We start from the raw sequence: 22,721 nt of genomic DNA on the forward strand, positions 1-22,721 counted from the left end.
GGCATGGATGAGCACGGATGTGGCATGGATGAGCCACGGATGAGCACGGATGTGGCATGGATGAGCCACAGATGAGCACTGAGGTGGCATGGGTGGGCACAGATGAGGCATGGATGTGGCACAGATGGGCATGGATGAGGCATGATTGAGGCAGGGCTAATCGTGTTTGAGGCATGGATGGGCATGACTGAGGAATGATCGAGGGATGACTGTGGTATGATTGAGGCATAGGAGGGGGCAGGGTATGAGTGGTGATGCAGTCTCCTTTCTCTCCTTGCACACTGTACAGATCACTATGTACAGTGTGCAAGGAGAGGAGAGAACTGAATCGGACATGCGCCGGTTTGTTGACAACTGATCGCTCTGCCATTGGACAGAGCGATCAGGTGGTAAAGGGCCGCTGTCATTGGTCCTTTACCACGATCCGTGATGCGGGATCCGGCGAGCATGGACACTTCCGTGCGCGCACCCCAGGGGGGGCGCATAGGAAGCGCGATTCTGGGAGGACGTCATTGTACGCCCTCCTAGGATAACCTGACCACACTGTAGCCATCATTCGCCTATGGCCTGGTCGGCAAGTGGTTAAACATTAAACAAAGAACATTTTTTCAGCACGTTGATAAATAAGCGGAACACATTTTTTAAAAACAATTAAGCTCACCGAATATACTCCGTAGACTCTTTCCATGCCATTTTACAGCGAAAATTGTTTCTGCAAAGTACCACGTTGTTAGGAGTGTGAACAAGATCACCAGGATCCGTATAACACCTGTGTATGAGTAAAAACAAATCAATTAAATACAGGCTGTGCATTTGTGAAGATACTTAACATCAGCAGATAGAGTGGGAGGGACGCAGCAGTTCAGACTGAACTTTACATAGCTGAGAACTGTGTTTTATGCCATCTCCCATCATTCTTTTTCTGTCTGCTCAGCATGGCTAATTTAACACAAATAATGCGGCTGCTACAGAGCAGGAAAAGCCAGGATGACAATTTTGACTATTTTACTACTGTGATGACTTATGGTGTGAATACTAATATCATATCGCTTTCCTGTGGCGGCATATAAATTTTACACATCTTAAAGGGCAAATTTGTTCTTCTGAGAAAATCTGAAAAGAAGATCATAAGGGCATAAGCTCCATGTTCAGTGAACCACATTGATTTGCACTCAGTAGCTGTAATTAGAGTCTCATGCTTATAAACGTAACTTTAACCACTTAAGCCCCGGAGGATTTGGCTGCTAAAGGACCAGGGGTTTTTTTGCGATTTTTTACTGCGTGACTTTAACGGACAATTGCGCGGTCATGCGACGCTGTACCTAAACGAATTTGACGTCCTTTTTTTCCCACAAACAGAGCTTTCTTTTGGTGGTATTTGATCACCTGTGCGATTTTTTGATCACGCGCTATAAACAAAAAAAGAGCGTAAATTTTGCAAAAATAACAATATTTTTCACATTTTTTTATATGAAATTCCCCCAAAAAAAAAGTAAAAATCAAAATTTTTTAACATTTTTCGGCCAATTTGTTTTATGCTACCTATGTTTGGTAAAAAAAATCGCAAAAAGCGTATTTTGATTGGTTTGCGCAAAAGTTATCGCGTTTACTAACAAAGAGAAAGATTTTTGTCATTTTTGGTGTTTTTTTTTTTAACGCGTAATGGCGGCGATCTGCGATTTTTTTTTTCGGTACTGCGACATTGCGGCGGACAGATCGGACCCTTGACTGACATTTTTGACACTTTTGGGGTTACCAGTGACATTACTGCAGTAATCAGTGCTATACATATGCACTGTTACTGCAAAAATGACACTGGCAGGGAAGGGGTTAACTTTATTGGACAGGGAGGGGTTAAGTGTGTCCTAGGGGCGTGCTTTCTACTGTGTAGGGACATTGCTATTGGTGTAAAAGCAAAGATCAACCGTTCTACATAGTAGAACGGTCAGATCTTTACTTTTACACAGGGAGAACTGACAGGCAGCTTGTTTACACAAGCTGCTCTGTCTTTCTCCCTTCACAGGAGCGATCGCAGTGTGACTGGCGGACATCGAGTCCGCCGGTCACACGCACTGACTTGCCTGTGAACGAGCCGCGGCGGGCGCGCGCCTCGGCGGGCGCGCGCCCGCCCGCGATAGGCTCGCAAGTCAGTGACAGGCGAGTGACGTACCGATACGTCACTCTGCCTGGCCGGGGCTGACCGCCGCAGTATATAGTCGTGCGGCGGTCGGCAACCGGTTAAAGGACAAGTTTAGCTTTGAGAACATGTTACATGTTCCACTTGTTTTTAGGGTGGAACATGTAACATGTTCCCACTTCTGCAGTGGCCTGTGCGTGACAGCAGTACGGGGAGAAGTTACCCGTACAAGCTGTCACATTTTGAGAAGAGCGTGTTCTGTAAATTAATGAACTACAAGTACCTACATCCTTTGCTGTTGAACGTTACGATAGTTCATTGATTCTTCCTGTCAGTGTGAAACTGCCTGCTCGTATGATGTACAGGCAGACAGCTCACACTGACAGTCGGCAGAAAACCTGCATGGCACCAGCGACTGGTGCAATGCTTTCCAGGATCCTAAAAAAATTTGTAAATGCACATTTTGTTACCTGCAAAAAATGTGCATTTATTTATTTTGTTAAAGGTGAACTTATCCTTTAAGGCAGGGGTGGGGAACCTTTTTTCTGCCAAGGGCCATTTGGGTAAAATAAAATCATTCGGGGGCCGAACAAAATTATCAACTTAAATGTGCCTGTTATATTTGGTGAAACATTTAATTAACTCACCCCTAATGTGATGGCTGCAACTGCTTCTCTTTGGTGAGGTGTGTGATGTTAGCTGGTATTGATGATGTTGCTACTCGCAACTGGTTTTCCAGGTTTGCATCGGTTAGTCTGGAGCGCAGTCGACTTTTTGTGGTGGTAAGTTTTGAAAAGAACTGCTGGCGGGTACTGCTGGTGGGTACAGCTGGCTGGTACTGCTGTGAGTACTGCTGGCTCTGGCTGGTACTGCTGTGTGTGCTGCTGGCGGGAAATGCTGGCTAGCAGCGGCATCGCGCTGGAGGAAGAGGCGATGTTTCCTGTATTGGTCACAGGCGGAGTGCATTTGATATCACTCCGCCTGTGACTCACTTAAACTGTCAGAACGAAACTATACAGGAAGCATCGGCTCCATTCTGACAGATCAGCAGAGAGACACAGACTCAGCTGCATGGGGGGCCAGACCAAATTACTTCGAGGGCCGCATACGGCCCCCCGGCCATAGGTTCCCCAGCTCTGCTTTAAGGAGTAAAGGGCTGTCTCCAGGTGAGTGTGATCTCTGTTTGTGCATTGCTATATACTGTATGTTCTTAGCTGGTATCTCAGATCATTTTTAGTTAGGGCCCACTCTTATTAGAGGTGCCTTGTTGCAGCAGTGTGGCTTCTTACTGGCTAGCTTGTAAGTATGCCAGGGACTTTCTGTATGTTTTGTATATAGCTCTGTCCAGGTCCTTTTTTTTGCCAGGTCCAAACAGATCAGAGCAGTTGCCATTGAAATTTTTTGGATTTGGTGTAGACATACACAGAAAGTCTTCAGCTATCTTGCAAAGGCTATGTCTTCCCTATGTTTGGCCATATTCAGAACTTTTAAGGGTCAACCCAGCATAGCCCCATAAGAGAGGGACCCAGAAAGTCTAGAAAGGTTTGCAGAAGACCTTCTACCTTCAGGTACCTTGTGCTCCCTCCACCCTCCTGTTTCGTGTGAAATAAAACCACAAAAACCCTAACTAAAGTGTATGGCGCCCATGTTTCGTACATCCAGAAAAAAGAAAGTCCCTGAGATTAACGTCCTTGGGTGTTTATTGCCACAAAAGGGTGCTTAGGACATTAAAACAGCTGAAAATGTTAATGCTGGTTGCAATGGAAAGGTATCAGAAGGCAATTTGCTTCACTGGCAGTTCGTTTGCACCATGATTTGGCTGACAGGAACAGCTTATGCTCTCTTTGATCCACTGTGGATTTTGTCCCCCCCCCCCCCCCCCCCCGCCGCCAATCCTTTCTCTGTTGTAGCTGCAACAATTATACCCATTGTCGGTTGGTGGTAACGCTCAGAAGGGGCAGTCACATCTCTGCCCATTGTCAAATGACAGTTCTCAGGTCTAATAAGAAAGTTTAGCACAGGTTTTCAGCACTGGAGCTGGCAAATATCCCTGTTCATGAGCCTACCATACGCAAATCTATGAATAGGCAGGGTGTGCTTTGAAAAACACCACAGAGGAAGCCGCCGCTTTCCAAAAATAAATAATGCTGCAGCTCAAAGTTTGCCAAAGAGCACCAATACTACTAGGAAAATGTTTTGAGGACTGATAAAATAAAAGTTGAATTGTTCAGGTAGAGAACTCAGCATTGATAGGATATTGATCTCTCTGAATATGGGTTTTATGCAGAAGTTAATCATTTATATGTATTTGCAATTCTTTATGGAACAAAGATTGAAGAACTACTTTAACCACTTGCCGACCGCCGCACGACTATTTACTGCGGCGGTCAGCCCCTCACAGGCAAAGCGACGTAGGACCACGTCGCTAGCCTGTGAGGCTCTAGGGAGGGAGCGCGCGCCGCCGGAGTCGCACTTCCGCTCCCGCACGGTCACGGACCCCCACCCCGCGCGTGCCCGGCGGACCCGATGTCTGCTGGGCACTCGTGATCGTTCGTTACACCGGAAGAAAGGCAGGCGGCTAATGTAAACAAAGCCGCCTGTCATTCTTCCCTGTGTAAGAATGGAGATCACACGGTTCTACTATGTAGGACCGTTGATCTCTGTTCTTACACTAGTAGCCACATCCAATCATAGTTAGAAGCACGCCCCTAGGGACACACTTAACCCCTCCCTCTCAAAAAAAGTTAACCCCCTTCACTGCCAGTGTCATTTTTACAGTAACAGTGCATATGTATAGCACTGATTACTGTAGTAATGTCACTGGTACCCCCAAAAGTGTCAAAAATGTCAGTCAAGGGTCCGATCTGTCCGCCGCAATGTCACAGTCCCGCAAAAAAAATTGCAGATCGCCGCCATTACGCGTTAAAAAAAAAACAACAAAAATGACAAAAATCTTTCCCTTAGTTAGTAAACGCAATAACTTTTGCGCAAACTAATCAAAATACGCTTTTTGCGATTTATTTTACCAAACATATGTAGCATAAAACAAATTGGCCTAAAATGTTAAAAAATTTAGATTTTTAAAAAAATTTTTTGGGGGGGGGGGGGGAATTTCATATAAAAAAATGTGAAAAATATTGTTATTTTTTGCAAAATTTACGCTCTTTTTTTGTTTATAGCGCATGATCAAAAAAATCGCACAGGTGATCAAATACCACCAAAAGAAAGCTCTGTTTGTGGGGAAAAAAAAGGACGTCAAATCCGTTTAGGTACAGCGTCGCACGACCACGCAATTGTCCGTTAAATTCACGCAGTGCCGAATCGCAAAATAGGCCCTGGTCAGGAAGGGGGTAAAATCTTCCGGGGCTTAAGTGGTTAACGCTTATATTTTAGTAACAGTGTGAAGTCAGGAAATGGCTTGCATAAAAAAGAGGAAGTGTCTTCATGTCCTAAAGACTTATACAGTGTCTTTAGTAAGCAATATTGTTTGCCAGAATCTTTAGTTAGATTTCTGGTAAGATGAACACTTACAGCATCTCACAAAAGTGAGTACACCCCTGACCTTTTTGTAAATATATTATTATATCTTTTCATGTGACAACTCTGAAGAAATTACACTTTGCTACAATGTAAAGTAGTGAGTGTACAGCTTGTATAACAGTGTACATTTGCTGTCCCCTCAAAATAACTCAACACACAGCCATTAATGTCTAAACCGCTGGAAACAAAAGTGAGTACACCTCTACATCAAAATGTTCGAATTGGGCCCAAAGTGTCAATATTTTGTGTGACCACCATTATTTTCCAGCACTGCCTTAACCCTCTTGGGCATGGAGTTCACCAGAGCTTTACAGGTTGCCACTGGAGTCCTCTTCCGCTCCTCCATGACGACATCATGTAGCTGGTGAATGTTAGAGACCTTGCTCTCCACCACCTTCCATTTGAAGATTCCCGAATCCCCACAGATGCTCAATAGGGTTCAAGTCTGGGGACATGCTTGGCCAGTCCATCAACTTTACCCCCAGCTTCTTTAGTAAGGCAGTGGTCATCTTGGAGGTGTGTTTGGGGTCGGTATCATGTTGGAATACTGCCCTGTGGCCCAGTCTCTGAAGAGAGGGGATCATGCTCTTCTTCAGTAAGTCACAGTAAATGTTGGCATTTATGGTCCCTCAATGAACTGTAGCTCCCAAGTGCTTGAAGCACTCATGCAGCCCCAAACCATGACACTCCCACCACCATGCTTGACTGCAGACAAGACACACTTGTCTTTGTACTCCTCACCTGGTTGCCACACACACTTGACACCATCTGAACCAAATAAGTTTATCTTGGTCTCATCCCAGTAATCCATGTCCTTAGTCTGCTTGTCTTCAGCAAACGGTTTGCAGGCTTTCTTGTGCATCATCTTTATAAGAGGCTTCCTTCTGGGATGGGGTGGGGGGGTCAGCCTGTCAGTGCTCAGACCATACTTCATACACTGCATCAAATTGGTCTACATGGCTGTTGTCCCAGAAGGAAGCCTCTTCTAAAGATGATGCACAAGAAAGCCCGCAAACAGTTTGCTGAAGACAAGCAGACTAAGGACATGGATTACTGGAACCTGTGGTTTGATGAGACAAAGATAAACTTATTTGGTTCAGATGGTGTCAAGCGTGTGTGGCGGCAACAAGCTACGGAGCACAAAGACAGTTGTGTCTTGCCTACAGTCAAGCATTGTGGTGGGAGTGTCATGGTCTGGGGCTGCACGAGTCCTGCCGGCACTGGGGAGCTACAGTTTGTTGAGGGATTTAGAGCTTGATAAAGAGGGATACCGCAGAGAAATTACCACGTGTGGCACCTGCGTATGCCATGAGGGAAAAAAGAATGTGGCTAAATTAATATTAGGCTTGGCTTTATAGATTCTGAACCTACTAGTGTATACAACATACATGTATGCCACATTCTTTATACTTACAAAAATACTCCTTAATTACAGTAGCACAAATAAGAGTCTTACAGAAACTATACACCTCAGCACAAAGGACCATTATGGAAATGTTTTACAACCCCTAGTAGCCTCGTTGATAGCCCTGGTACCTAAAGTATTACTAAACCCAGGACCATGCAATCACTATATCTGGTGAGTACACAGAACATGGAAATGCAATTATTTTAGTAAATATAAACTGCTAAATACCTTTTCTCATCAGCAGTATATAGCAGTCTTGTGACTTCTATCAGTGTCTGGTTAAAGCATGGAGGAGGAGTTTTCATTCTACTCTGACTGTCCAATGAGGCTACCAGACCCCTGACCCTCTGTCTGGACAGTGCTGATTGGCTTCATGCTGATCCCATGCACCCTCCCAAGACAAAAAAAAAAAAACCTCTCTAGCAATATACACTGAGCATGTGTAGAGTGACTCCAAAGGCTCTGTCTTATCAGCAGTTGGATTGGGAAAAGTGGAAAAAGGTGAGGATGGGAGAAGGCCGGATCAAACAGCCTTTTTACACAATGTGGAAGATTAACCCCTTGGGTTCCACATTGAGCATAATAAGCATGCTTTACTGCACATACAGACTGATTTTACTGTAGTGGGTTTAGTAACACTTAAGTACTGAATGAGATGCTTTTTGCACACAGAGAATACTCTAAGCCCTGCCAGAGTCCCTCTCCTTACATCATGAGGTCACTCTGTCTGGTCTTGGAGACTTTGGAAAGGGCATTTTTGTGTCTAGGGTGCTAAAATACAGTGCTGTCCACTGTGACAAGGTCAGGGAAGCTGCTGCGTGGAGAGAAATGAATTCAGGGTTTCAAGCGTTCAATATTTCCTGTGGGTTGCCTTTATGTCCCTAGGCTTTCCTGCAGCAGATTTTATCAGGCTGTTCCTGATAGGAACAGTATGGATATCCAGGAGAAATCTTCGAGCTAGGGGCAGAGGGCACTACGGAAATGCATGGGAAAGGGTAGAAAAGAGTGTGGAAAGCAAGCAGCACTATGCCGAGGAGCTGGGACGAGAGGAGGGTAGGTGTGGACTGGGGTTGTAGAGCTGACAGAAGTATGCAGTGGAGCTGTGATGGGAAAGTGTTTGTGTTCTGGGAAGTTGTAAACTGGTCACTTGGGGGGGGGGGGGGTTATAGCGTGGTAGTGGCGTGTTTTTTTTTTTTTTTATAGTAAATCAACCCCTTTGTAACTTTGAATCAGCTAAAATGGTTCTTATTTTTTATCAGGATACATTTCTTTGTGCTGATGACTAACTAGTAATTCCATTGTGTCATTATGACAGCACATGTTAAGCGTTCACTACTGTGTCAGCAGATCTTTTGTTTTTTTGAGCATGTGTCATTAGCAAATAATTATGATATACTGTATCTTCATTAACAATCATGAAATACCTTTTTATATGCATGTGTATATATATATATATATATATATATATATATATATATATATATATGACCTCCTTTTAACTATGATGTTGAATTGTATATTTGCTTGCTTAATTTGCATGATATGTTTTGTATTTCCTCATTACCCGGTTTTACAGGTTCTGGCTGTAACCTCAGTGCTAAATAGAGGTTTAAAATTTGCTCCGCAGGCTAAGCTTAATAAATTCAAATCTTACATAGATATACACAAATTCGCAAGAAAGGTATCACTTAAGAAATATTGTGTTCAGAATCCTATTATGAGGAATTCCCAAACAGCAGTTAAGAACTCTAATTTAAGGAATGCCTCACTTTTCAACCCTCCCACATCAAATAGCCCCCAAATCAATATCTTTAAAGAATTGGTCATTAAGGACTTGGAGAAGTTAAAAGTAAAATCCCTTAGGAATACAGTAATATGATCATACAGTAGACAGAAATATTAAGTCTCTGTTGGAAAATAAAGATCTTGTAATTAGACCAGCAGAAAAGGGTAGAGGTATGGTAGTCTTAGATAAAACAGATTATGTTAATGTTAATGAGTGTTACTGATTGTTTAATGATATGCTCAATTATGTCGAACTTCCACAAGACCCTACTAAACGGTATAAACATAATTTAATACAATTGATCACTCATGGTTAGGAACAAAGAATTATAAACAAGAAAGAAGGGAATTCCTTTGTCCAGTAGCACCCAAAGTACTGGTGGTTTATTGCTTACCGAAAAACCATAAAAGCCTTTTGCAGCCACCCGGTAGACCAATTGTGAGCTGCATATGTTCAATACTATCGAGGGCAGGTGAAAATCTAGATTTTTTTCCTTCAGCCTTTGATCTTATCTACCCCCTCGTTCCTTAAGGACACCAAACAAGTCTTAAATGACTTACGACATGTAGAGGTTAATGATTCCACCTTTATGGTCACAGCAGATATGGCCCCTCTATATAGTAATATTGCCCACCAGGATGGTCTAGAAGTGATTAGTTTCTATTTGGACACAGCTTGAGACATTCCTGGTAAGCAAAAACATTTCCTTATTAAATTATTGGACTTTGTGATGTCCCACAACTACTTTTGGTTCAACAATAGATTTAATTTACAGATAAAAAAAGTTGCCATGGGGGCTAAGTTTGCCCCCAGTCTAGCCAATCTATTTAAGGCTATATGGGAAGAAGACATCATATATGCCAGAGATTGGCCTGAACTTATGTTTTACTCTAGGTACATTGATGATGTCCTCTTCCTATGGCAGGGGGACAAAATGTCATTAGATAACTTTATGAGCACTTTAAATAACAACATGCTTATATAGAACAAACATATACTTGTAGCCAGGTGGAGATTAATTTTCTAGACCCCCTGCTTAATACAGGTTCAACTATTTTTAAATCTACTTATAGAAATGGGTATATCTCATTAAGCAGATGCCACCACCCGAACTGGTTAAAAAATATACCCAAAGGCCAGTTCATTAGAATGAGACAGAACTGTTAAAATCTAACTGATTTTTTGCTCAATCTAAGGTATTACAGTCAAGGTTCATAGAAAAGGAGTATGATGCCAACATTCTAGGAAATTTAATACAGAAAATAGCTAGCATCGATAGAGAAATGTTACTCAGAGTAAAACCTAAAGAACCCCCAGTGGACAATTGCTGCCCTTTCATCACCAATTTCTCGATCCAACACTTTCAGGTAAAAAGGATAATCAAAAAACATTGGGGAGTTTTGAAAAGGGACCCTGTCCTTAGTCGATTTTACCTGCACAACCTCAGGTTGTATTTAAGAGGGCTTAGACTCTAAGAGCCGGTTCACACTATTACGACTTGCCAGGCGACTTGGTCAGCCTGGCAAGTCGCGCACCGTCGGGTCCATTGAGTAGTACAGGACCGGTTCTAATAGGAGCGACACAAGTCACTCCGACTTAGAAAAAGTGTCCTGTACTACTTCGGGCGACCTGGAGGCGACTTGCATAGACATTCATTAGATGAAGTCTGTGCAAGTCGCGCCGAAGTCGCGGTGCACGTGACTTCACAGGTCGCCCAAGAAGTCGGAGCTACCTAATGTGAACGGGGACTTAGGGATAGATTAGCCCCAAACGTAGTAGATCCCCCACAGAAAACAAAATTTTTTGCAGACATGAAGGGTTTTTTCCCTTGTAGGAAGTGTGTCATATGCAGAGCGACGAAAACCACTGTCCAAAAATGTACTCAGTTTCACTCTTATACTACTCATAAGACATATCATGTGGATGCTTTCATCACATGCAATACTAGACATGTTGTATTCATGTTGGAATGTATATGTGGTGTGGGGTGCGCTAAACAACAAATAAATAATGAATATATAACATATATCTATGTGTGAACCAAATCAACAAAAGTAAATATATATAACATATATCAATCTGTGAAGCCAATTAATAATGCAAATCAATTGGTGCATAAACATAAAAGTTCATAAGTGTCCATAAATATTTTGCAGGTGAGTAGAATTGTATTCTATCGAATAATACGTGTATCCACCACCGAGTGAAATTCATCCTTACCAAACGGAAATAAATAAGGTGCAACTATATTTTCTTGTGCTGAAAAAATATCCAATCTCCTTGTGAACAAACACCACGTGTAAATCACCAAGAATTAGCCTCTTACCAGATGGTAATAGGTATGCACTTGTTCAGTGAAACCACCGCCTTGCTTCCTCTTTAAAATCCTGAAGTGGGATGTAGAACCGCTCTACCTTTCTTTCTCCACTAGATGGCAACGAGTACCAGCAAGAAACACAGCCTCATCCTTCTTTACAAGCTCACAAAACCACCGTGTATTAAAGGAAAAAAGAGGGCTAATAGTGTATTACCCTTGAGATTTATTCAAAAAACAGTTGATAATGCACTTACAATTAGATGTCTTGTATTCAGCATAAACATAGGCCTACGAATTCCTGCAAAGGCTTGCGGCCGGCTGCAGCACGGACCGCAAGTTGTGTGTGATGTGTGCGCCTCCTAATCTGACTGGTTTCTTCCCATAGGAAAGGAGTACTGGCGCATCGTCACTTCCGCTTTATTTATACAGGTGGAAGCAGATTGTCTAACTTCCGGTGTCTGCAGAGCAGGTAGTATTCATGTTGGAATGCCCATGTCGGAAACAATATATTGGGAGAACTATTAGACACCTCCGTGACCGACTAAGGGAACACATATACAACATAAAAAGAGGTTTTAAGGAACATAATTTATCGGCCCACTTTAGAAAGTTCCACAGAAGGAACGCAAGCCAACTGAAATTTGTGTGGATTAATTTACTGAAACCACACTGGAGAGGTACTAATAAAAAGAGGGAGGTGTCCAGAAAGGAGACACAGTGGGTGCAGGAAATATACTGTTTGGTCCCTAAAGGTCTTAATGTAGATTTGGACATCAATTGTTTCTTAGACGACAGCTAATGAATTATATGCAGTATTTTTTGGTTTGCATTCCTCCCTCTCTCCTGAGACTTTCATATCAACAATTTGTATGATTTATTTATTTTCACATTTATTTTATTTTGTATTGTATTTTTTATTTTTATATCCTATTTTTATACTCATTGACTTATGTATCCTTTTTCCATACATCATGATCTCATATACACGTATATTCATATACAAACCCAATTCCAAAAAAGTTGGGACACTGTACAAATTGTGAGTAACAAAGGAATGGTCTAATTTACAAATCTCATAAACTTTCATTTTATTCACAATGTACTATATAATTGGTGATGTAACATTTTAATCTATTATGTTTTTATATAATTTTATAAATAACCACATTTATGGGCTTCTCTGACGATTGGATATATATGTCCTATATAGACATTGGTTTTCTATGGCTTTCAATTTATTTTTATTCTCAAACGCAAATAGATGCATTTATGCATCATATTCTTTTATAACTTTGAGTCTATCCCTAATGAGTGGAGGTGGCCGATATTGCACCTTGCAAGTGCCTGGCAGTATAATTGCAAAGGGTTTCCCTACGTAATTGTACTAATCAGCGGTCTTTGGCAATATGGCATTTTGTGCCCTCTGCCAAGGATTGACAGGGAATCAGATCTCCTCACTAAATGGACAATTGAACTTCCAGTCTTCGGCTATATGGCGATTATGTCACTTCCGGTCACTTGCAAGATGGCGTTTTTCAATTTCTGGTTAGAAATTTAGCAATTTTTGGGTCTGTGGTTATAGAAACTGAGTCAGAACAAGACGTCAGTGATAGGCAGATCCCTATGACAACATGTTTGGACACAAAACGCATTGGGAAGGGGCCTATGCACTGACGTCTTGACTGCCATATCCTTGTGGTAAGAGCAGGGGTCTTCCATGTGAGTTTATGGCCAAAGTTTTTATATGTACATGTACTTTTAATATTTAAAAAAAATACTACACTATATTAGCATAATTTTGGCTCCCACTGGTGAGCTTTTTTATGCAGCACATTTTGCATGATTGGCAATGTTATAACCGGCATAGCAGTCCATGCTTCCAACATTCTGAATGACAACAGTACAGGGCTTGTTTTATTTCAGCTTCTGGTGAGTGTATCTGAATGGTGAAGGGAGAGCACAGTGAAGAACCCTTTTTGTAATACACGGGGTGTTTCACTCTTGGTATCTCACGGCTGTTTTTTGGCTTATGTCCAGTGAGTGTTTTGGCACTCCGTGTTCGTCATGGAAGGAATTGTTCTTAATGTGATGAACCAGGCAACTGACGTTTTATTGCTACACATAATTTTGGACTTTTATTTTCGACTGTATACACACCTTGATTACAAAATGAGGATTTGTTTCTTTGTTTGCGATTTGAATTTGGGACTTTCAATTGTCCAATTATAACTGTTAGCACTGCACTCGTACTCACTATACAAGTTTCTGGCTGTATGAATTCCTTTTTGGACTATATTTTATTATTTTACTATGATATATTCTGAGATATTTCATGTTTGTTCCAACTATTTCCATTTTCTATTCTTGTTTTACTGTAGCCCTGATGAAGGGCTGTTGGTGCCAGGGCTTTTTTTTTCTCAGAAAATAGGTGCGGGCACTCAACCACAAACTCTCCTCCCCCACACACACACAGACACACCCTCCAAACTAAATCAAATAGTAGGTGTGGTCAAATTTCACTAACAGTGGGAGGGTCTTAAAGGGGCATTAAATACCAGTAGGGCGTTACACACAGAGTGCAGAATTCAGGAGTGCGCTAAAGTGCAGAGATTAGAGGTGCACTACACTCAGAGTACTGAGTTCAGGGGTGCACTAAGTACAGAGTGCAGGGGTGCACTACACACAAAGTACAGAGTTCAGCCTTCTTCCACAGCTGCTTACCACTGCATCCCCAATGCACATCTCACTTTCACCCCTCCTCACTGTCTAACCTCTGCATGCAAACCCCCTCTCCACTACTCCCATCTTCTCCCCTCACCTCTTTAAAGGCTCCACCATCTTCCGCATGTCTTACTTTTGTTGCTGTATTAGGCTGAAGCACCAAGCTGGCTCTAGTACCTCCCCACATACCGTAGGTGGGTCCAACTCTCTTACTTGCAGGGTGATCATCCAGTAGGGGTGTAGGCATCCACACTGCACCCTGGTCACCTGCAACTCCCCATCCTGCACCCAGTGGGAGCTGCTCAGGAGATCTGATCTGTGGGGGCCGCTGGGCGACAAGCTTTCATTTGTAAACATAGAAGCAAGACTTCTATGTTTTCAAGTGATAGTGGTGAGCAGGGAGCAGAGGACCTGAGCCACCAAGTTCCAGCTGAACAAAATCCCTAGTTGGTGCACTTGTCATGAGCTGACACCAAAATTAAAGATTTTGATTGTTCAGATTTTTGGTCTTGCATTCTCATGAGACTTTTTACAGGTGGATCTTACATTCGGTGTTCCCTAGATAAGGGGCATGCTTTTTTTGTTGAGAGTTTCCTCAGTTAAGCTACTGCATTCTTCATGAACCGAAATGACTATATACAACTGTACTACCAAGAATGACTTGTAAATATGTCTCCTATTCCTGACTGCCCAATGGTCACATCTCTGACAGCAATTGGCAGTGTAGCAGATAAAAAAGTATCTGTATACACAAATGCATCACAGATTTACGTCGACATGTTGGGAAGTCCCGACCATATACTGTATTTTAGATTGTTTCATATTCACTACAAAGGCAACATTATTTTGCCTACTATACAGCAAAACTCAATATCTTGTGAAAAGCTGTGTCAACATGCTGGGGTAAGTTTTGTGGCACAACAAAAGAAGAAACACTCACTACTTTACATTGTAGCAAAGTGATATTTCTTCAGTGTTGTCACATGAAAATATACAATAAAATATTTACAGAAATGTGAGGGGTGTACTCACTTTTGGGAGATACTGTATAGATTTCAATATAAAAAAATATTATTCAACTGTCTAAAGTGTAAAGCTACACTAAAGCTTTAATCCAAAGTCTAAATTATTATATCTCTTAGTTCTGTAAAAAAAAGGTATGAAGGAAAAACAGTGGTGACAAAAAAAAAAAAAAAACACAGGGTTAAACAACAACTTTTTGTATATTAATTTGCAATAGGCTGCAAAGCTGGGGATGAAGGAGAGGCGTGTCTTTTTGCCTACATTCTTTGTCTCTGGCTTTTTTATCTCAGAAAGATAGGGTGTATGTTTTAGAGTGCATGTAGATTTCTGTGGGCTAAAGAAAGTATACTATGCAAAGTGTGCCATGGTGCCACATTGTTAGATGGGTATGGTGAAATGTGGGGTTTCCTAAAGAACAATGTTTATTGTGGCACACCTTTTTTACATCTTCCAGCATCACCTTCTTTTGCAGCTCTAGGCATTCAGCCACATGACACATAAGAACCACAAAGATAGTTAGTGTTGGAAGACTTCCTTCTGTCAGAACCTGTGAACAAGAGTAGATAGCTATATAATGCCCATTATGTGTACTGACTGTGTGTCCCACTGTGATTGATGTCTAAATGGGGAAATTTCTCTACTTTGTGCCACCAGATCATCTTATCTTATTAGGACTGACCTAGAAAACAAATGCCCCCTACCACCCACTTCCCTGATGTGTTGCCTACAGCTCAGCTGTTAACCGGCTTCTCCTTTTTATGAAAGATGAGGATTCTCATTTGTTTTAGTGGGCAACACAATCAGTTCTTCATTATAGCCATCAATATGTGACTTTAGCCTGTACTAGGCATTCCTTGCCTATTTACCATGGATCAAACCTTGAATTATCTTACTGGTGCCAGGGAAACAGAAACTCCTGCTAATAATTACCATATCTACAGCTCATGGTACATGACTGAGAAGAATGCTCATTACTGTTGTGTACTGTTGGGAAGCATATAGCTAAAATGATCATTGTGGTCCATGGTTACTTATCTTATTGGCAGAAATTGGTCATTGCTCAAAGAACCCCTGGCAACCCCTTAAGGAGGCCTACGATTCCACAGAACCCTAGTTGAGAAAAGCGGGCCTAGACTGACAATTTGGCTATTAATGGAACTGCCAGAAGAACCTTTCTGTCTGGACTATTTGCTTTTACTTTGCCTCTTTTTGCCCCTCCTCCCAACCTATTAGAATATCTGAAAGGTTCCACAGAAAAAAATAGATATTCATTTTTGTATGCACTACCATGCATCCAATGCTGTAAACCACTGAATTACCCTGCTTCTAGGATATAAGACAAATAATCCTAAAGAAGTTCCTTTCTGTCCATGGACCTCTCTTGCTCTCTATTAACACCTTCTCCCTGGGTCAGCTAATAGCTTCCCACGGCTTCCAATACCATTTCTATGCTGACGAGACCCAAATCTATACTTCTATCTTTCAGCTCACCCTATCAGTCTCCTCATGCATCACTAATTTACTAACAGACTAATCAATATGGATATCACACAACTTCATTAAACTCAGTCTATCCAAAACTGAGCTCATAATATTTCCTCATTCATGTGCCCCTTCCTCTGACTTGTCTGTCGTTCATCTCCATATGCCAAGGTGCTAGGTATAATCTTTCGGGCCCACATCCAATTGCTGCCAAAATCATGCCACCTTAATCTTTGCAACATCTCCAAAATACACTCCTTCTTAACCAATGACACCTCAAAGCTTCTGATTTGTTCCCTGGTTATCTCTCACCTCGACCACTTTAACTCCCTCCTCATTGGCTTACCTTTACATAAGTCATGAATGCTGCTGCCAGACTTATCCAGCTTACCAACTGTTCAGTGTCTGCTGCCCCTCTCTGCCAATCCTTTCATTGGCTTCCACTCACCCAATGAAAGAAAAATCAAAACACTAACAACCACTTACAAAGCTGTCCACAACTTTGTCCCAAGCTGCATCACTAACTTTGTCTCAAAATATCATCTAAATTGTTCCCTTTATTTCAGCGCATATTGAGCTGTTTGCTTGTATTTCAGTTTTAACTCTCTTCCATTGCCCCCTCTGCATACAGTCACCCTATATTTTGTAGGATTATGCAAGATTTGTTTTCTTTTTCAGTAACAGATCTTACCTATCCACCTCATAGTATTCCACAGCAGGTGTGCAAAAGCAATGATGCAGAAGTCTGTATTTTAGGAATTACTCTGTAAAGAAAATAATATAAGAAATTAGCTGAAAGAGTCATATTATTTTGAATTTTTATTTTCTATTGTCTGATTTTAATCTATATTAAACTTGAATTTCAGGCAGATAAAAAAGACATATAATAATGCAACTCTTTATTCATTAATACATCATTACATTTATATTTTTAAATGCTTTCTCCCTCTGGGGGAAGGAAAAGCCATACAAACAGCCAATCAGTAGGGATGATCGAACTTTTGAAAAGTTTGGTTCGACCAGAATACCCGAATTTCCCGAAAGTTCGGTTCAGATTCCAGAACCCCATTGAAATCAATGGGACCTGAACTTCGGGAATCAAAAAACACCATTTTGAAGCCCTAAAACCCAATAAATGCCCCTAAAAGGTGCCTAGGGTTCTGGGTCATGCCCCAGGGACTATGAATCAGGCAAAAATAGGTTCTTAAAAATTGTCGTTTTTGATAGAGAGCCAATTATTGAAAAAATTATTGAAAAAAAAAATGAGATTTCTTTGGATTTAGTGTCTGGGGGGTCTAAAAAGTGTACCTGTGAAGTTTCAGCTCTGTAGCATGCCCAGAACCAGAAAAAAACGGATTATTTTCCTTAGAATTTCAGTAGCGCAGGGATGATGTTACCCTCCTTTCACACCTGGGCATTTTTGTTTTAGGTGTTTTTTGGGCGTTTTTTGAAGGCGTTTGGAGGCAGGCATGACATCTGAACTTCTGCATAGGGGTATATATACAGGGCTTTTTTTCAGCAGGAATGCGGGGGAACGCAGTTCCGGCACCTCCAGGACTGAATGTATGTAATGGCAAGGGGTGCTGGAGGTGTGCTGCAAGGTCTGTTGATGCTGGTTGCTGGGGATCCAATGTCACTGGAGGGAATCTATTATTGCAGGGGGTCCTGTTGCTGGGGAGATCTGTTGTTGCTGGCAGGGGATCTATTGTTGCTAAGGGGGGGGGGCAGTCGTTTCTGGGAGGGATCTACTGTTGAGGAAGAGGTCTATTGTTGCTGGCTGCTGGAAGATCTGTTGTTGCTTCCAGGGGTCTATTGTTGCTGAGGAAGGGGATGGTATTTTCTTGAAGGTGGTCCATTGTTGCTGGGGGGGAATCTATTCTTCCAGAGGATCTGCTGATGCTGGCTGCGAGGAGATCTGTTGTTGCTGCTTGGGAGGGGGGTGTTTTGTTGTGAGTGGTCCATTGTTGCTGGCTGCAGGGGATCTATTCTACTGCTTTTCTTGTTATCATTAACAAGCTCAATACAAATTAGTTAGTACCACAAATGTTACTGTATTATCTAAAAGGGGTGGTCTTCGGAGGTGGGTAATGGGTGGAACCAAGAAACGGTGCTCGGAGGTGGGTAGGGGCGGAGACAAGGGGTGACTTGAAAAGGGGGAGTTCCTGCACCTATTCTCTGTGAAAAAAAGCCCTGTATGTATATATATATATATATATATATATATATATATATATATATATATGTGTGTGTGTATATATATACAGTATATACATATACATATATATACACATATATATATATATATATATATATATATATATATATATATATATATATATATATATTTATATACCCCTAACCCAAAATCTGCATAGTGGGGTCACCCTGACATGGCAGAGTCCAGTCACCCTGGTATGGCAGAGTCAGCTAAACTATACTACGGTCACCCTGACATGTTAGAGTTCGGTCACCCTGGTATGGCAGAGTCAGCTAAACTACACTACGGTCACCCTGACATGGAAGAGTTCGGTCACCCTGGTATGGCAGAGTCAGCTAAACTACACTACGGTCAACCCTGACATGGCAGGGTTTGGTCACCCAGGCATGGCAGAGTTAGGTCACCCTAAACTCCGGTCACCCTGACACTTAAAAGTATCCCTACAGAAACTAGATTATTGAATCTAACTATAGTGGTATATAGTACCCAAACTACACTGCATATCCCTTTCCTCACACTAAAAGAACAGCTCCATACAGCAGGAGAAACTCACATGCTTCCACTATCTTCAAAAGCCTCTGTATTACAGTGCTAGAGGTTAGGCGGGGCTATATTATATACTGGGGGGCTTATTCGCTCCTGATTGGCCTCTGGACCCCGTAGTCACTCCAATCACGTTCCTAGCAAGCAGACTCCTGCCCACTTCATTGGCTTTTACTGACGTTTCTGGGCCAATCACGGGCTTTTAAAGCCGATTTCCTGACCCATTGCATTTTGGGCGGTTCTGGTGACCGAATTCCGAACTTTTACAGCAAAAAGTTCGGAATTCGGCCGAATTTCGAACACCCAAGGTCGAACTGATGGTCAACCCGAACCGTTCGATCATCCCTACCAATTAGTTGTGCTGCAATGCAAGAAGCATGCTTATAGGACGTGACGGAGAGGTGAGCTCACCAGTCTGCTGTTTCTCTTTTACAGTCTAGGCATAGGCTAGGAGAGGGACAAGACCTGTAAGTGTTACTAAACTGCAGCATAGAAAATTAGGTTCCCTATCCTGCCAGACAAGGCTACGCTGTGTGGCAGAGCTATATAAATCTCAGAACTGGAAAGACAGTGGCCCCTGGCTGCCTGAACTCCCAGTGCCTGCTTGATAGAGGTCTTGAGGTGGCTCCCCTTGGGGAGAGGGATGGTGAGCCCCAAACAAATGGCATTATGTATACACAATATATCCTGCTATAAGTCAAAAATGTACTAAGTGTGGTCAGCACCTGTGGCTATCAGGAGGGAATAAAAGTACTAGCACACTCCATGGGTCCAGTCTCCAAGGTTTTTACTCTGAAGAAGGGGTATATTACAGAAACATGTCAGTTAAAAATGCAGCTCAACCATGCAATTTTAACCCCCCCTCCCCAAACCACACTAAACTTAGCCCTAAAGTGGTTTTATCTGCACTGTCCATTGCACTCTTTTTTCTTTATTTTTGCATTTTTGAAGTTTTTTTATTTTACAACTTAATAATAAATGAAACTCTGCACTATGCCAGCACACTTTGTCTATCTTTTCCTGTTGAAAGGTTTTTATTAAAGGAGACATTGCAGTTTACAGGCAACAAAATACATGTGCAGAAGTACAATCGGTCACTCTCCCTTAACACAATAAACACATTTTTAACATTGTGTTAGATCTCCTATTGACAGCATAGCAAGGTATGTAGTGTCATACAGCATTGTATAAAACCTGAGAGACAAAAATAAATTCCGATTTGTACGGGGAAGGTAAAATACACAGAGAGCTCCAAAATATTCTACTCGGAGTGGGTGATAACGGTCCTTGTAACAAGAGAATAATCATGGCTAAAAGTGAAAGATACACCAGCTCCACGAAAAACAATTTGGATTTAAGCAGTGACTGATCAAAATTAGAGGGCAAGTAATTGTCGATACATAGCTGCCAAATTTTTTGGTTCTTTGATGCACAGTCTAGCAAAGTAGTCTCAATTTTTCTATGTATCATGAATTGAGTTATCCTGTGTTTTGTTTCAAGGATGCATAACGTAGGTTTTTTTCCAGGCTCTAGCAATTGTTTGCTTAGAGGCCGTGGACACATGTAGGAGTAGTTTGAATTGCGCAGATGTAAAAGTGATTGTAAAGTCTTGTTTTTTTTTTTGTTAAATATACCAAACATGTCATACTTACCAGCTCTGTGTAGTGGTTTTGCACTGAGCAGCCTGGATCCTCCTCTTCTTGCATCCCTCTTCAGCTCTCCTGGCCCCTCCCTCCTGTTGAGTGCCCCCACAGCAAGCAGCTTGCTATGGGGGCACCCGGGCCGAGCTTCAGCTTCCTGTGTCTATTCAGACACTGAGCCACAGCCCGCCCGCCCCCTCTCTCTCCTCATTGGCTCACTTAATTTGATTGACAGCAACAGGAGCCAATGGTGCCAGGCTGCTATCTCAGCCAATGAGAGGGAAGAGTCTTGGGCACCCGGGACACTCCTGCAACATCGCTGGATGTAGATGGGGCTCAGATAAGTATTAGGGGGGCTGAGAGGGGCTGCTGCACACAAAAGGCGTTTTATCTTAATGCATAGCATGCATTAAGATTAAAAAAACCTTCTGACTTTACAACCACTGTAAGTCTTGTGGAGGTTTGTTCAGTAATGCTATGGCCGGTGTAACGTTAAAAAACCATACCCCGTGAAGAAAGCATACCCCTCGTCACTTCCGGTCTGAAACAGCAGAGCAGCGCAGTAGTGCGCATGCTCAGAGCCCCGGATACGTAATTGAAGGAGAAAGAATTTGACAAGTGCGCATGCTCGGTGGGCATGAAAATATCACGGCACTGTTTCTAATGTTATACTTGCGGCGGGTACATTAAAACACTTCGGGTGCAACATAAATCATGTCCTCTCCTATCGCTGTAACTTCCATCATCTCCGGTAATAAATATAAAAGCGGCGGCGGGTGTATGAGACGTAAATGTGACGGCGATCGCGGCTCCGTGATCCGCTTTTATATTTATTACCGGAGATGAGGGAAGTTACAGCGATAGGAGAGGACATGATTTATGTTGCACCCGAAGTGTTTTAATGTACCCGCCGCAAGTTTAACTACCGTGAGAAATCCATACCCTCCGTAGCTGAACCGGAAGTGACGAGGGTATGGTTTTCTCACGGGTATGGTTTTTTCACGGAACACCGGATCAGCTTGAATTGGAGAATCTAACACTACAAAACGCTTGTAATGAATAAAGATGAAATACTTCAGTCCAGAACAAAGAGGCTATGGGACAGGTCCACCAAATGTGCATGTGTGTGCCCTCCTACGCATTGTCTATATTTTCTTGAAGATATATTAGTGTTCCTCACAATTTTTCTTCATCAAAATGTTCAGTTCACCTAGGTCCAGTATATATCACGCAAAATACGAAAATTTTACTTTTTTATTTTTTTTATTTTAAAGAATATTTACTTTTTCTTAAATTACACTTCAGGCAGCTTTGTCAAAAGGCAACATCAACACAATTCTGGAATCCTTAAAGTGGAGTTCCACCCATTTTTGGAACTTTAGATCTATGTAATCCCCTTTAAAATGGCTTTTACCAATGGAAACTTTTTTTTTTTTTTTTGCTAGTAAATACCTTAATTTTGGCTTTATTCCTCCTCTCCTCACTTCCTGGTCCGATCGGCGATGACGTCATTCGGCGATCCGCAGTGTCTGCTGGGATGTATTCTATTCCAGAAATCTCGCAGTAGCTGTATCTGTACTGAGCCGTGCCTGTCCCGCCTCCGCCCCGCCTCCTCTCATTGAGTTTCATTGTATGAATGTATTAAGGCTGTTCTCTGCCCCGCCTCCGCCCCGCCTCCTCTCATTGAATTGCATTGTATGAATGTATTAAGGCTGTTCTCTGCCCCGCCTCTGCCCCGCCTCCTCTCATTGATTTGTAAGAGGAGGCGGGGCGGAGGCGGGGCAGAGAACGGCCTTAATACATTCATACAATGCAACTCAATGAGAGGAGGCGGGGCGGAGGCGGGGCGGAGGCGGGGAAGGCACGGCTCAGTACAGATACAGCTACTCCGAGATTTCTGGAATAG

At 42.2% G+C, this 22,721-nt stretch overlaps 1 protein-coding gene across 1 annotated transcript in view; it reads right to left on the minus strand.

The window, feature by feature from the left end:
* Positions 1 to 22,721, minus strand: part of FAM3D (FAM3 metabolism regulating signaling molecule D) — a 157,059-nt gene that overhangs the window by 79,814 nt on the left and 54,524 nt on the right. The window contains exons 2-3 of the mRNA XM_082266268.1: positions 17,106 to 17,178; positions 650 to 769 (exon numbers count right to left, since the gene is read on the minus strand). Coding sequence (XP_082122394.1) covers positions 650 to 769; positions 17,106 to 17,118 — 133 coding nt within the window. The 5' untranslated portion in view covers positions 17,119 to 17,178. The remainder of the gene's footprint in view (positions 1 to 649; positions 770 to 17,105; positions 17,179 to 22,721) is intronic.

Source organism: Pelophylax lessonae (genome assembly GCF_965119305.1).
Source record: "Pelophylax lessonae genome assembly, chromosome: 8".
NCBI classification, from domain to species: domain Eukaryota; kingdom Metazoa; phylum Chordata; class Amphibia; order Anura; family Ranidae; genus Pelophylax; species Pelophylax lessonae.